The 16,251-nt window shown below is 45.3% G+C and overlaps 1 protein-coding gene and 1 pseudogene across 17 annotated transcripts in view; one reads left to right on the forward strand and one right to left on the reverse strand.

Moving 5' to 3' along the window:
• Positions 1 to 1,566: 1,566 nt before the first annotated feature.
• On the reverse strand, positions 1,567 to 4,014 carry LOC118370010 (sodium/hydrogen exchanger 2-like; annotated as a pseudogene).
• Positions 4,015 to 4,031: 17 nt separating this feature from the next.
• The window catches only part of LOC118382984 (inositol polyphosphate-4-phosphatase type I A-like), a 42,402-nt gene continuing 30,182 nt past the window's right edge, over positions 4,032 to 16,251 (forward strand). For 3 of the 17 annotated variants that reach the window (XM_052499492.1, XM_052499485.1, XM_052499484.1), the window contains exon 1: positions 4,033 to 4,250. In XM_052499492.1, the coding sequence (XP_052355452.1) occupies positions 4,098 to 4,250 (153 nt within the window). In that variant the 5' untranslated portion in view covers positions 4,033 to 4,097. Of the gene's footprint in view, positions 4,251 to 16,251 lie in introns of all 17 variants that reach the window. The other 14 variants (XM_052499491.1, XM_052499494.1, XM_052499481.1 and 11 more) reach the window with 11 other exon arrangements.

Genomic DNA, 16,251 nt, shown 5'->3' on the forward strand with positions numbered 1-16,251 from the left:
CAGAATGTGCATTAATTCAATCAAGGGCCAAATGCCGATACCCTGTGTGAAAGGTCAGAAGTCACATAACTGAAATCCTCTTCATATCATATTTGCATCAACTTGTTTTTGTGCACCGCGGTGTTCTGAATGGACTAGCATTATATATGCACGGGCTGCCATGATCAAATTCCATACCTGGACGAAGACAGTTAATATGATGGTGGCGATGGATGCAGTAACAAATCAATTATTTTGCTGGATGTTGTCTGGTAAGTTAAACACTATGGCAAAGCAGATGGCACCTTGCAGGCCATGTTGAAGGGAACGGTACGGAAAGGGTTAACACACACCTGGAAGAGAGCGAGAACACAGAAGGAGTGGAGCTATGTGTAGAGTATATGAACGCACATGCACACACACACACACACACACACACACACACACACACACACACACACACACACACACACACACACACACACACACACACACACACACACACACACACACACACACACACACACACACACGCACACACACACACACACACATTAACAAGTCACATCAACAAGGGATCATAGCATTCACCTGGTCAGTCTATGTCATGGAAAGAGGTAGGTGTTCATAATGTTTTGAACACTCATATGTGTGTGTTAACACACTCCCACCATGATGCTGGAGATGGAGAACAGCTCAGCCACCAGGTAGGCCGGGTAAGTGTACATGAAGACAAAGAGCGGTTTGTTCTCGAGGGCGTTAACCGTAAAGCACATAGCGAGGAAGCTGACGGCCAGTCCGCCGATGCCCACCACAAAGAACCTAGCTACGCCCATAAACACATCCACAGACTCCACTGGCATGTCATCTGGCATGTCATCTGGCATGACATCTGGCATGTCAGCCACGAAGGTGAACAAGTTGTACAGCAGCTGGCCAGAGAGAGAGAGAGAAGGAGGAAGAGAGCGTCATCATCAATTATTGACTTTTATTCTTTCGGGTGCAAAATTCTATTGGTTGATAATTATGACTCTTTATAGTCAGGAGTCAAATACCACCTACTGCAAACAGACACTTTCACTGACTAAAGGCATCAGAAGGGTCCGAAGCATCTGTCTCAGGAAGGTACAGTGTCAACCAAAGCCTTCGCTCCTTTTGGTTTACTGTTCCTCCAGTGTTCAGGTCAAACCGTAGTGAAAGTAATAGGTGTGTCACTGTGGTAGAAGGGTAAAGCTGCTGAACAATTCCAATTAACAATTGTATCTTTCCCAGGCTTAAACTCGGGGGCTATGTTTTAATCAGTGTTGAATGGCTTCTTTACCTCCTCTCCTTACCTCCTCTCCTTTCTTCCTTACCATCGATCTGAACGAACATGACATGTGAAGGCAATATGGTGGAAATATATCCAATTGTTTCACTTTTTAGTGCTCACAAAGCAAAGGAAAGGAGGCAAGGGGGCTTGGAGGAAAGGAAGCATTTTAGGAGCATTGAGACACGGCCAGGGCCTCTCCAGTTTATAGTGAAACTCCTTGTCATGCTGAAACTGCAGAGCAACAAAGACAGCGAGACACCCACAGCCATTCACTCTGGGGAACAGGGAAACCAGCCTACAGGGAAATTAACCTACAGCGAAACTAGCCTACAGCGAAACTAGCCTACAGCGAAACTAGCCTACAGCGAAACTAGCCTACAAGGAAACTAGCCAACAGGGAAACTAGCTTGTTGTCACTAAAGCGTACCAGGTATGTAAAGCATGACGACCATCTATGGAAATACAAGCTTTGTAACTGTACGCCTGAGGCTACTGAAGCTACAAGCTTAGACCACTGCGCCACTCAGGAGGCCCGACCCTAATATCTTTAGACGCCGCGAACATAGCTACCGGGTCCACCACAGAGATGATGGAGGCAAACAGCAGGTTCTCCTGCAGATCGGTGTCCTTCAACCAGAATGCCTCACTCTGGCAGATGACATAGAGAGACAGGCCAAACCCAATGCTATTCCACAGGGTGCACACCAAGGCATAGCACAACACCGCGCCCACGTTCTCTAAGAAGGTCCGGGTGGGCAGGAAGTAGCTGTCGTTGAGGACGATGAGGGGCAGCAATGGGGCTGAGGATCGCAGGGGGCTCTTCCTTGACTGAGTGCCTCCCAAGAGTGTGCTAAGAGTGTGCTAAGCTGTCAAGGCAAAGGTTGGTTACTTAGAAGAATCTAAAATCTATTTTGATTTGTTTATCACTTTTTTGTTTACCACATGATTACATATGTGTTATTTCATAGTTTTGATGTCTTCACTATTATTCTACTATGTAGAAAATAGTAAAAATAAAGAAAAACCCTTGAATGAGTAGGTGTAACGTCAGGAGAATGATGAGTGTGGAGTCAGGCGCAGAGAGCAGAAGTTTTAATGCTTTAATGTCCACAGTAAACAGAAACAGGTACAAAAATGGGTGAAGCCAAAACACAGGCACAACACAACCCAAAGACCACTGTGACATAAACCGGACAGCGAAAACCCAAAAGGTTACTTTAGGAGGTGCTCCCCACCTACGTTTATTAGCTTTCTAGTGATGTAGGCTAGCTCAGAAAGCACAAGAGCTTGGCTGAATACAAAAACACAAATTCCTTGAGTTCATTTTACTGAAGAAAATGTTTGTACTATTCAAATCATATTGTTTGTCAGGTTTAAAGGAAATTGATTACACCGTAATACATTATTGATGTTTCAACGATAAATCACAGAAGGCTTCCAAAAGGGTTCTTCGGCTGTTCCTAGTAGAGCCGTTTTTGGTTCCAGGTCGAACCCTTTTGGAAAGTGTACTACATGGAACCCAAAATGGTTCTACCTGGAACCAAAAGGGTTCTACCTTGAACCAAAAAGGGTTCTTCAAAGGGTGCTTCTATGGGGACAGCCGAAGAGCCCTTTTAGGTTCTAGAATAGTGTTTAACCAGTCTTGTACCCTCAACAGTACACATTTTTATTATAGACCTGGATAAACACACCTCGTTCAACTAATCGCGTGCTTGATGATTAGTTGACCTGCTTCAACTTGTCAACTAATTATCAAGCCCTCATTGAGTTGAATGAGGTGTGCTGGTCCAGAGCTACAATGAAAATGTGTTCTGTTGGGGATACTGGAGGACCAGGGTTGGGAAACACCTCTCTAGATAGTACATTTTCAATAGAATAGAGACCACACAAATGTGAAAGCTGCGACTGCAAATTGTGGCCACATGATGGTAGTACAGCTTAATCTAACTGTGAACTGAAGAAGAAGAACTCATACTAGATAAATAAGGCCCGAGGGGGTGTGATATATGTCCAATATACCACAGCCAAGGGTTGTTCTTAGACGCAACGTGGAGTATACTGGTATATTGGCCATATGTCACCACCCCAAGGTTCCTTATTGCTATCATAAACTGGTTAGCAATGTAATTAGAGAAGTGAAAATACATGTTTTGTTATACCCGTGCTATACCAAGGCTTTCAGCCAATCAGCGTTCAGGGCTCAAACCACCCAGTTTGTAATGGTAATAACCAGTGATATGCTCAGATAACATATAACATTTGAAATTGCTGTAATAATGACTGTCTATGCAGGGCAAGAACATAATGCTGGACCATGCCTTACTGGAGCCAAGATGTTGCAAAGATAGACTTAAAACAAGGATTTAGCCTTCCTACAGGATTTAGCCAGGATTCATCACAGGCCTGACTGAGCTACTGTACAGCATCCCTCAACCACAAGAGAGTGAAGCCATTTTTATTTGAGACAGATAACTTTTATAATAATAATGATAATTATAATGTATGTAATTTAACAGACGGTTTTACCCATGTAAGTGTATTTGTATCAGTTCAATCAAAGCATAGACTCATATCTTGATTATATTCTGTAGTCTGATTTTTCCAATGTCATTGACTTCTGTTTTGAATCTAAATATAGTTCTTCATCATGCCTTTTATTGGTCAATCCAAAATCGAATTCGATTTTTTTTCCCAGGATACTGTACAAAGACGTAGCCTATCATGATTTAATGAAAATAGATTTGTCTTCAATAAAGTTGTGTCCTTCTGAATGTGCCTCAGACTCAAGTAAGGGGAGGTTCCTTTGATGAAGTTGCAACGTCACATGATACAATGTAGCGGTGAGGCGAGATCACACTGCGGAGTGCTGACAGGCTGGAAACAAATGAAACAAGCGAGCGTCAACACCAACGGCTGTCTCTTTCCCACCAAATTAATTGTCATCAAACGTCGTAGAAAGGTTTGTGTCTTCATCTTGAAATGCAGTTATCTGGTTAGTTGGAGAGGTAGGAAAAGTCGCCATGAGAAGGTTAGCATAATAGCTCATCTGCTCATTAATTGTTTACGCCGCCTTGCAAAAAAAGCTTCAACTTCAAAGTTGTATTCTTCTCTGTATAGTCAGTTATCACCCGTATGCTTCTTATTTATTGCGGTCTACATCTAGTTATTGCCTATGATACGTTTAGGTATGAACACCACCTGCAACTTAGGCTAGTCGTCTTATTTTCACGCAATGTTCTCATATGGGAAGAGAGGAGCGAGCAGATGCGCACTCTGCCTCCAATGACCAAGACATACGTGTCTTTTAATGTCGATGGACATTGTATTCGTTCCTAGGCATCCTATGTATTCGTTCCTAGGCATCCTATGTATTCGTTCCTAGGCATCCTATGTATTCGTTCCTAGGCATCCTATGTATTCGTTCCTAGGCATCCTATGTATTCGTTCCTAGGCATCCTATGTATTCGTTCCTAGGCATCCTATGTATTCGTTCCTGGTATTTTATGACTGTATCTGCAGTCAGGCTGTGAAATTATATCCGTAGCCCACTGACTACCTGCCTCTTTGTTCATCCACTTAAACACGCTTGGTACATGATAAACCATATTCTAGTATTATATTGAATAATCTATTACCATGAAATTCTCTCAGCTAACATTCATTGTCAACATGACGGGTTCTTGGCATTGCCAGGGCAGCATTGTACGTTCAAATCTATGACGACTGTGTTTTGTGTTGGCTGATCTTGAATGGTGGAGTCAAGGGGGTTCTAGTTACTGAAAGTGGAAGTGGTGGGTTATATAAGCCTGTTGGCAGAGTGGTGGTGCGGTTGACAGCCCGTTCCTACGAGCCTCGGTTAGTTCCACATGGCTAAAATGAAAACAAACGGTGCCATGTGTCAGTTATACAGACCAGATGGGTGCATTATTGAACACTCTCATCATCATCATCACCTCCTGTGCAGTCTTCTACCACAGTTTTAACTGGAACTCTGTTTTCTTGTAAGATTACTATTGCATTTATTTTATACGTGTGTGTGTGTGTGTGTTATCAGTATCAACACAGTCACTGTTATTGTATTGTAAATCATCCCGCTGTGACACAGGCGGAAGTGGACAGTGAGTGTCCAGAAGAGTTCGTTATGAACCGGTGAAACTTCATCAATGTGATTTATCACCACTCATCCTCAGCAGTGTTTTCTCTGACCTGGATCTGAGAGTGTAAATTGTGTATATGCATGGCTCCCTTGTAAAAGAGACCTTGGTCTCAATGGGACTCAGCAACAGGCCTATCTACACAGGCTCCTATCACACAGCTTGTTGAAATCCCTGAGAATACCAGGAGGCTGGTGGCACCTTAATTGGGGAGGATGGGCTCATAGTAATGGCTGGAACATGATCAACAGAATGGTAACAAATTCATCACGCAAATGGTTGCCATATGTTTGATACCAGTCCATGTACTCCATTCCAGCCATTATTATGAGCCGTCCTCCCCTCAGTAGCCTCCTGTGCTGAGAACCCAGTCTCTCTGTCCCATCACATCACTCAACTGTTTGTCCACGTTCAAATTGGCGCCATATACCCTAGTATATTTTGCACAACTCTTGACCAGAGCCCATAGTACACTATATAGGGAATAGGGTGTCGTTTTGGACACAGCCTTTGTACTGCTGGATTAGCTATGTCTCACATGGACCAAAGTGGAGATAATGTGTTAGTGGCGATATGATAAGAACAACTGATGAACAAGACCAAGTGAAAAATGACAGTTTTGAGTGACATACTTCAGTGCATGGCCAGAGGTGATGGCCCTTAGCTGCCTTTGCTGTGTGCTAGTTTGCGTACATAATCACATTAGCATGATTTACTAATAATTAATTCAACTTTTGTAGCGCTATTTATTCCATAACGATTCTCAAAGAGCTCTAAAGCATTAAAAAAAAGACACCAGTCATGAGATGGACAGTCATTAGAGGGTTGGGAAAGTCCATGACTTGAGTGGTTATCTGAATTGACGACTACTACAAATCACTAGAGTGGAGTGAGGTCGTAAAGGCAGACTGTCAGTGGTTTCCTGGTAGGAGCTATCAAGGTCAAGGGGAGGGGACATGCTTATTGATTGAGAGGAAGCTTACGAGTTACGACCAGGCATCTGGAATGACCAGGAACCGTTTCTTAGACTACTCTCAGTAGGCTGTTGCTCACAAGATTCTACAGTGATTTGTAAACAACTACAGTACTAAGTTGGGCACTGTAGTTTTGCGATTCAAAATAGTAGCTAGCTACCTCTCGCACTCGCATACACTCTGAGGCTACTGTGTATGTACTGTATGTAGAGGGGAGTGCTGTGACTCAGCGATGGGGTTTTTCTCCCACTTGGCTCAGAGGGCAACCAGGAGCCTGTTGATTCATCCTTCTCTCTCACTCTGTCTCAACAAACAACACTCACTCTGTAAACAAGCCCAGAGAAGACACTCTTAAGATTCATATCAGTATTCAACACCGTGAATCTGACACACACACACAGGCAGTTGAATGCTCTGCCTACTGTTGCTCTTATAAGCCAATAATAGCTTCCCACATAAACACACACTCAATCAGGCTCATGCATGTTACGTCATCCTACAATGCCCCTGCAACACACTATTCTCAACTCCTCTCATATCATCATACACTCTTCTGCAACACAGACACACACACACATTGACACACCGTTTCTATGGTTGCTATCTTACTAATTACTCTACTATAATAATCATGTATTTTCTTTTCTCTGGAGCCTTTGTCATAAAAGTCTGATAGTAAAACTCTCCTTTCTGTATTATTTAATTTACTTATGAGCGACATTGTAAATTCTTCTACTTGGTGGGTAGCCGGTGCCTCAGACAGCAATAGCTACTCTGCCTCGCTGCATTGCCTTGCCTGTCTTTGCTGTTTTACACTGAAATCCATTAGACCTGAACCAAAGTTTTTGTTTTGGGGATCTGCGCTGACGGGTCTGTAGTCAAGTAGTGGCGGGTGCTATCCCGAGTCCACTGTCTCTGGCTGTGTCTCAAATGACACCCTGTACCCTAAGATGTGCACTACTGTTGACCAGTGCCCATAATGCTCTGGTCAAAAGTAGTACACTTTATGGGAATAGGGTGCCGTTTGGGACATAAACCTCTGTTTCCCTCTTATGCAACAGACTGAATTATTGATGATGGCAGGCTAAATGGAGACCACCACATGTGCAGAAAAGTGATACCTGTCGTTGGGCAGTCGGCCTGGCCCTACACTAAACGATACTAAGGATGGGACCCCTGGAGAGAGGGAGAGCGTGACTGCCAACGTGACACAGTGCAGGGAAATGTTCTCCAGCCACCACAGTTCATTATTTATTGGTCACTGAGGAGGTTCTGGAGCAGGGTTTAGGATGGGAACAGTGACACCTCTCGGCTTCATTCCCTTCCTTGTCTGGACAAAGCCCGTCTGGTTCCTGTCACCCCAGTTTGTCATGAAGCATCCACATTCCCATCTGTCCCTTCCTGTCCCTGTCTCTGTGTATTTCTGCTGGAGAACAGTGTTAGCCAGAGAGAAGACAGGACCTTATCAGTCTGCTTCTCTTAGCTGCAGGAATAAGGAGGGAGAGAAATGGAGAGGGACAGATGGGGAGAGGGAGGGCGAAGGAGGCAGGCAGACAGTACGAGAGCAAGCAAGGAAGGGAGGGAGAGAGATTGGGGAGAGTGTAAGCAGTGATGACGACGCTGCTGCGTGTGGGTTTGTTTACATGCTGCTCTGCTGTAAGGAGACCGCATCCACAGCCGGGCCCTTCACTCACCACGCAGACTGTCATCTTACCCTATAGACGAGGAACCAAGCTCAGCTGTTTGGAGCAGAGATGTACTAGTCTGTCTGTACAGCTGTAGCATACAGCTGGATTAGCCCTTCTACAGGCCTGCACTGTGCTGTGTCACTCGCCACCATGCTGCTTTTACATTTACTAGCTGCTATGCTAATGCTACTATCTACAGGCTGCCTGTAGCATTCACTGGATTAAGGTAGGGATTTTTGGGGAGCATCCCTCCTTATGCTCTGTCTGTAGAATTAGGCACTACTCTAACCCCCTATGGTGGTTTTGGCTGGGTGCGCTCAGATGGGCCGTTGACAGGGAATAAATAATACCCAGAGTCCTCTGCATGCTGTTCTAAACAGCCACCCTCGTCGGCTGTAATGAGTGAGTCCTCTTCAGACTGCCTATGAAGGAGGAATCTAATGGCAGAAACATGCATTTATCATAGTGTGGGTTTATCTATTGATTAAATAGGAAAGTGGCTCCTTGCTGCTTATCTAGTCTTCGTTGCAGTGTTCAGTGTTTGTCTAACTCCCACTGGTGAGATTATGGGCCTAGCTTCTCGGCTACGCCAACATTGGGTTGATTCGGATGGGTTGGCGCTGAACAGTAACAAATGCCTACACTCACGGGGTCCCCACGACCAGGCTTGAAGAACACTGGTCAATGCCAACATTCAATAATGTGACTAATGATCAGTGATCTGAAGACATTTTTAGACTGTCAGTTAAATTGGGGATGTGTTTCTTCCTTAAAGTAGACTCAGCGAAATGACGTTGCCAGAAGCAGAACCGGAGATATTGAGATGAGTGAGATGTAACACTTATCACACAGTCACACACTGTATCTTCAAATGTGCACAGGTTTGCTTCACGCTGTGAACAGTGTGGTAGCCAGGGGACCCAAAACAGTGGAGAAGTTGAGCCTCGCACTTCAACGCTCTTAAGTTTTTGAGAGTCGGCTAACCTGGAATCCAATCGATGAGATTGGAGATGTTGGTTAGAGCTGAAGGTCGATCGATTTAATCGGAATGGCCGATTTCAAGTTTTCAGAACAATTGGAGATCGGTATTTTTGGACACCGATTTGGCCAATTTAAGAAAATATATTTTATTTACCACCTTTATTTAAACTTTATTTCACTAGGCAAGTCAGTTAAGAACACATTCTTATTTTCAATGACTGCCTAGGAACGGTGGGTTAACTGCCTTGTTCAGGGACATTACATTGCACTCCACGAGGAGACTGCCTGTTGCGCGAATGCAGTAAGAAGCCAAGGTAAGTTGCTAGCTAGCATTAAACTTATCTTTTAAGAAAACAATCAATAAATCATAATCACTAGTTAACTACACATGGTTGACGATATTGGGGTGGCAGGGTAGCCTAGTGGTTAGAGCATTGGACTAGTAACCGGAAGGTTGCAAGTTCATACCCCCGAGCTGACAAGGTACAAATCTGCCCCTGAACAGCCACTAGGCTGTCATTGGAAATAAGAATTTGTTCTTAACTGACTTGCCTAGTAAAATAAAATACAAATATTACTAGTTTATCTAGCGTGTCCTGCGTTGCATATGCTGTGCATTTTCGCAAAAAAAGGACTGTCTTGCTCCAATGTGTACCTAACCATAAACATCAATGCCTTTCTTAAAATCAATACACAAGTATATATTTTTAAACCTGCATATTTAGTTAGTATTGCCTGCTAACCTGGCTTGTTGCGAACTCTGAAGACTATTTATTCCGAACAAAGACAGCCAACTTCGCCAAACGGGGGATTTGACCAGCGCATTGGGGCGGCAGGGTAGCCTAGTGGTTAGAGCGTTGGACTAGTAACCGGAAGGTTGCAACTTCAAATCCCCAAGTTGACAAGGTACAAATCTGTAGTTCTGCCCTTGAACAGGCAGTTGACCCACTGTTCCGAGGCCGTCATTGAAAATAAGAATTTGTTCTTAACTGACTTGCCTAGTTAAATAAAGGTAAAAAAATAATAAATAAAAAAAAGCACAATCTGTACCTAACCATTAACATCAATGCCTTTCTTAAAATCAATACACAGAAGTATGTATTTTTAAATCTGCATATTTAGCTAAAAGAAATCCAGGTTAGCAGGCAATATTAACCAGGTGACATTGTCACTTCTGTTGCGTTCATTGCACACAGTCAGTGTATATGCAACAGTTTGGGCTGCCTAATTTGCAAGAATTATGACATAACATTGCACAACCTTAAATGTTAACAGGAATATTTGGACTTATGGATGCCATCCGTTAGATAAAATACGGAACGGTTCTGTATTTCACTGAAAGAATAAACGTCATGTTTTTTAGATGATAGTTTCCTGATTCGACCATATTAATGACCTAAGGCTTGTATTTCTGTGTGTTATTATGTTATAATTAAGTCTATGATTTGATAGAGCAGTCTGACTGAGTGACGGTAGGCAACAGCAGGCTCGTAAGCATTCATCCAAACAGCACTTTCGAGTTAGTGCGGGGGCGCGCTAATAGTGTTTCAAGCGTCACTCGCTCTGAGACATGGAGTGGTTGTTCCCCTTGGCGATGGGTAACGCTGCTTCGAGGGTGGCTGTTGTCAATGTGTTCCTGGTTCGAGCCCAGGTAGGGGTGGGGAGAGGGACGGAAGCTATACTGTTACACTGGCAATACTAAAGTCCCTATAAGAACATCCAATAGTCAAAGATATATGAAATACAAATCGTATAGAGAGACTTAATCGGGTTGCCCGTGGAGCAGTTGTTGTTTAACTGCCTTGTTCGAGGGCAGAACAGTACATTTTTCCACTTTGCCTGGCTCAGGGACTTGAATTTGCAACCTTTCAGTTACTGGCCCAACGCTCTTAACCACAAGGCTACCTGCCACTCTCTGACTTCCCCACTGGCAGTAAGTACACCTGCACACGTCTCAGGCACTTTGTTATGGTGTATATGAGGATGCTGTTGGGATGTGGCATCCTAACATGACCCTGAGAGAAGGCTGTTGACTAGAGCGAGAGAGATGGGAGGGGCAGGTACACCCTGAGCTGTTGAACAGTCCCCTCACGTCAGTTCCTCCCTCTCCCTGACATGAACAAGGCCTTGATTTGTAAGTAAGGCAGACAGAGCCTACTGTATAAACTAGGCAGCTTGTCTGGAGGGCTGCTCTCACTACTGTAGAAACTAGGCAGCTTGTCTGGAGGGCTGCTCTCACTACTGTAGGAACTAGGCAGCGTGTCTGGAGGGCTGCTCTCACTACTGTAGGAACTAGGCAGCTTGTCTGGAGGGCTGCTCTCACTACTGTAGGAACTAGGCAGCTTGTCTGGAGGGCTGCTCTCACTACTGTAGGAACTAGGCAGCGTGTCTGGAGGGCTGCTCTCACTACTGTAGGAACTAGGCAGCGTGTCTGGAGGGCTGCTCTCACTACTGTAGGAACTAGGCAGCGTGTCTGGAGGGCTGCTCTCACTACTGTAGGAACTAGGCAGCTTGTCTGGAGGGCTGCTCTCACTACTGTAGGAACTAGGCAGCTTGTCTGGAGGGCTGCTCTCACTACTGTAGGAACTAGGCAGCTTGTCTGGAGGGCTGCTCTCACTACTGTAGGAACTAGGCAGCTTGTCTGGAGGGCTGCTCTCACTACTGTATAAACTAGGCAGCTTATCTGGGGGGCTGCTCTCACTACTGTAGGAACTAGGCAGCTTGTCTGGGGGGCTGCTCTCACTACTGTAGGAACTAGGCAGCTTGTCTGGGGGGCTGCTCTCACTACTGTAGGAACTAGGCAGCTTGTCTGGGGGGCTGCTCTCACTACTGTAGGAACTAGGCAGCTTGTCTGGGGGGCTGCTCTCACTACTGTAGGAACTAGGCAGCTTGTCTGGGGGGCTGCTCTCACTACTGTAGGAACTAGGCAGCTTGTCTGGGGGGCTGCTCTCACCACTGTAGGAACTAGGCAGCTTGTCTGGGGGCTGCTCTCACCACTGTAGGAACTAGGCAGCTTGTCTGGAGGGCCACTCTCACTACTGTAGGAACTAGGCAGCTTGTCTGGGGGGCTGCTCTCACTACTGTAGGAACTAGGCAGCTTGTCTGGGGGGCTGCTCTCACTACTGTAGGAACTAGGCAGCTTGTCTGGAGGGCTGCTCTCACCACTGTAGGAACTAGGCAGCTTGTCTGGAGGGCTGCTCTCACCACTGTAGGAACTAGGCAGCTTGTCTGGAGGGCTGCTCTCACCACTGTAGGAACTAGGCAGCTTGTCTGGAGGGCTGCTCTCACCACTGTAGGAACTAGGCAGCTTGTCTGGAGGGCTGCTCTCACCACTGTAGGAACTAGGCAGCTTGTCTGGAGGGCTGCTCTCACTACTGTAGGAACTAGGCAGCCAGTCTAGTCTGGAGTAGAGGTCGACCGACTATGATTTTTCAACGCCGATACCAGTTTAATCTGCCTATTTTTATATATATATTTGTAATAATGACAATTACAACAATGCTGAATGAAAATGGCAGGGAAGTCTAAGATTTTGGAGATATTATTTTGATAGAATTTAATAGTCTTTATTGAGTCTATGATGAATCCAGTGCTATTTGACCCTGATACAGGGCTTACTCACAGCACCTCATTTAGACAGATAAAATAAGCACTGTTAGTGTCAAGAGATTTTATTTTATTTTATGAATGTACTCTGTTTGCTCTCCAGCAGTGTTTACCTTCTCCATATTCATTATGACACAGATACTGGTGTGGTGCAGAGTTGAAGTCTGTTTAGACAAGGCCGGGGCTATAAAAATGCTGGGAGGGCAGGAGGACGAAAGTAAGATGGTAACTAGTGACATGAAGGGAGAGCTGTTATCCTGCCTTCTGTATAGGTGTGTTTGATAAGGGAGAGATGGGAAGTCCAGATCTGAGGAAACTCTGTGTGTGTGTGTGTGTGTGTGTGTGTGTGTGTGTGTGTGTGTGTGTGTGTGTGTGTGTGTGTGTGTGTGATGCCTGGCCTGGCCTGGACAGTCAGAACCTTGGCAGTCAGTCAACACAGAAACCGTTTTTAGCCTTTTAAGGGCAACAGGACTGAGCTCTCCTCCACACTGCCCTTCTCAGGCTTGGAGACTGTCTGAGACTGAGAGCAGAGAACCTTGATACAAACACATCCTCATTTCCAGGTGTGGTTGGACAAGACCCCTCCGTGTGATAGTGTCAATCCCACTCAGGGGAGTTCTGGAGGGAGGTTCCTGAAACCAGCACAGAGTGGGAAGAAACTCTGAGCCTTGGGGTGCTTTCACAACCAAGGCAAGCTGAGGTTTTTAGATTCAAGACAAATTAAAGAATGATCTTGTCGCTTGGCTGGTAATCCTGTTGGAGTCACTGAGTCACACGGCTGAATTAGACTCATTAACGGTGGAATTAGCAGGAGTGTAGTCTGCTGGGAAGGAGAGGGAGTAAACAGGGAGAGAAGGGAGAAATCTGATTTCAGGCAGTACCGTGGACGCCTCACAGGGTCCTCAAAGTCAAAACGCGCTCACTCACTCACCCGGTTTCTTCATAGAGAGCTCTCCAGTTGCGTACAGCATTAGACTTAACATAACAGCAGAAGTGAAATCCACTAAACCCTGCCAGTCAGATCGGGACGCCAGTAAGACTAGCTGTCGCCGTTGATGTCACTCCCCCCTTAAGTTAAATCAGGTAGAACATATGCATCGCATTGTAAGTCCTTAGCTTCTCTGGTGAGGACAATGTCACAAGTGTCAATGTCTCTGTTTACTCGTATCTGGTTAACCTACAGTACCAGGTGACCAGGGTTACACAAAGACACTGAGAGTTCATCAAACCCGTATTCGCAAACCTAGAAACTGTTTTAAACCGAGTCTGGTCCCTGCCCAGTCTGTGCGGTAATCTCCAGTCGTTACTGGGTGTGAGAAACTACGTCAGAAACCCAGCAAGGATTTGTTAACCTAGCCGTGGAAGCTCCAAAAGCACGTGTCCCAGTTCATGTGAGTTACTAATCATCAGGGTCTCTTCACCCCGGCGCTATAAATCAAATGTTATTTGTCACATGCTTCATAAACAACAGGTGTAGACTAGCAGTGCAATGCTTACTTACAGGCCCTTCCCAACAACGCAGAGAGAAAAAAACATTGAAAAAATGTGTAAAACAAGGAATACACAATGATTAAGAATAACATAGCTATATACACAGGGTACCAGTCCCGAGTCCATGTGCAGGGGTCCGATGTAATTTTGGTAGATATGTACATATAGGTAGGGGTAAAGTGACTAGGCAACAGTATAGATAATAAACGGTAGCAGAAGCTTATGATGCATCAAAAGATTTTGTGCAGGGGGGCCAGTGCAGATAGTTAACCAAATACAATATTGGCCCCCCAATGGTGGAACAAACTCCCTCACGACGCCAGGACAGCGGAGTCAATCACCACCTTCCGGAGACACCTGAAACCCCACCTCTTTAAGGAATACCTAGAATAGGATAAAGTAATCCCTCTCCCCCCCCCTTAAAATATTTAGATGCACTATTGTAAAGTGGCTGTTCCACTGGATGTCATAAGGTGAATGCACCAATTTGTAAGTCGCTCTGGATAAGAGCGTCTGCTAAATGATGTAAATGTAAATAGCTATCTGGACTATTTCGTAGTCTTCTGGCTTGGGGGTAGAAGCTGTAGGGTCCTGTTGGTTCCAAACTTGGTGCATCGATACTGCTTGTCATGCGGTAGCAGAAGGAGCAGTCTATGACTAGGGTGGCTGGAGTCTTTGACCATTTTTAGGGTCTTCCTCTTACACAGTCTGGTATAGAGGCCCTGGATGGCAGGAAGCTTGGCCCCAGTGATGTACTGGGCCGTATGTACTACCCTCTGTAGCACCATATGGTCGGATGCCTAGCAGTTTCCATAAACGGTGATGCAGCCAGTCAAGATGCTCTCAATGGTGCAGCTGTAGAACCTTTTGAGGATCTGAGGGCCCATGTCAAATCTTTTCAGCCTCCTGAGGGGGAAGAGGTGTTGTCGAGCATTCTTGACTGTGTTAGTGTGTGAGGACCATGTTACTTCCTTAGTGATGTGGACACAGAGGAGCTTGACTCTCAACCCACTCCATTACAGCCCTGTGGATGGGGGTGTGCTTGGCCCTCCCTTTCCTGTAGTTCACAATCCTGGCACCATTGTTGTAGGTGATCAGGCCTACCACTGTCTGCTACACACAAATGTGGCCCATATTCCCAGGCAATTACAGAACAGTTGTAGATAGTAGCCAAAGAACCTGACCATGAATTCAATCTATGTTGATCCATTGTACAGAGAGCACATACAAGACATTTGGATTCATTCCCTGAAGTGCACCCTATTGCCTATATAGTGCACTTTATTTGACCAGAGCCACATGTGCTCTGGCAGGGCAGAAGAGGATCTGTGATGAGTGTGCTAACCAGACCTGTATCTGCTGAGCTTTTCACCACCAGCAGCATCCGCTAGCTATCGATGGGCTCTCCTCCAGCATTTCTGCCTGATTAGACAAGACAGGCCTCCAGCACCTTGTACTCCTGCCAGGAAAGCCCCCAGCCCAGCCTCTGTGGAATGATGCCCAACTGACGGCACTCTGATGTGTGGCTCTATGACAAGGTTTCCCCTATGAATGCATAGGCGGGACGCCCAACCCCTCCCCTAGCTCTGTTGCACACCCCTGCCTAAACATAGACCAAAATATTTGAGGCTATGCAGTCTGGGTATTTAGTTCCCTTCCTTTCTTTTGATGTAACCTAGGAGAAACACTGACCTGCAGGGGAAGTTTACCTACTTGATCAGAGCAGACATCATTAAGCTAGCAGGATGTCCTTGATGTAACCTAGGAGAAACACTGGCCTGCAGGGGAAGTTTACCTACTTGATCAGAGCAGACATCATTAAGCTAGCAGGATGTCCTCATCCTTCTGCTCCTACTCATCATCATCATAACACACAGTAATGTGCCTTCCAGTCCAGCCAGTCCTTACAGTCCAACTAAATAAGCAAACCTTTTTCTTTAGGAAACCTGGTTTGTGTGTTTCATTGAGCAAGTCCCAGAGTGATACTTTGAAGAGTGCACTGTTGTTACCATGGAGACAGTCAGGGGTAGATGGAGTGGTTCCATCAGAATCCCTAGAAAAACATC

Source organism: Oncorhynchus keta, chromosome 37, assembly GCF_023373465.1.
Source record: "Oncorhynchus keta strain PuntledgeMale-10-30-2019 chromosome 37, Oket_V2, whole genome shotgun sequence".
Classification (NCBI taxonomy): Eukaryota; Metazoa; Chordata; class Actinopteri; order Salmoniformes; family Salmonidae; genus Oncorhynchus; species Oncorhynchus keta.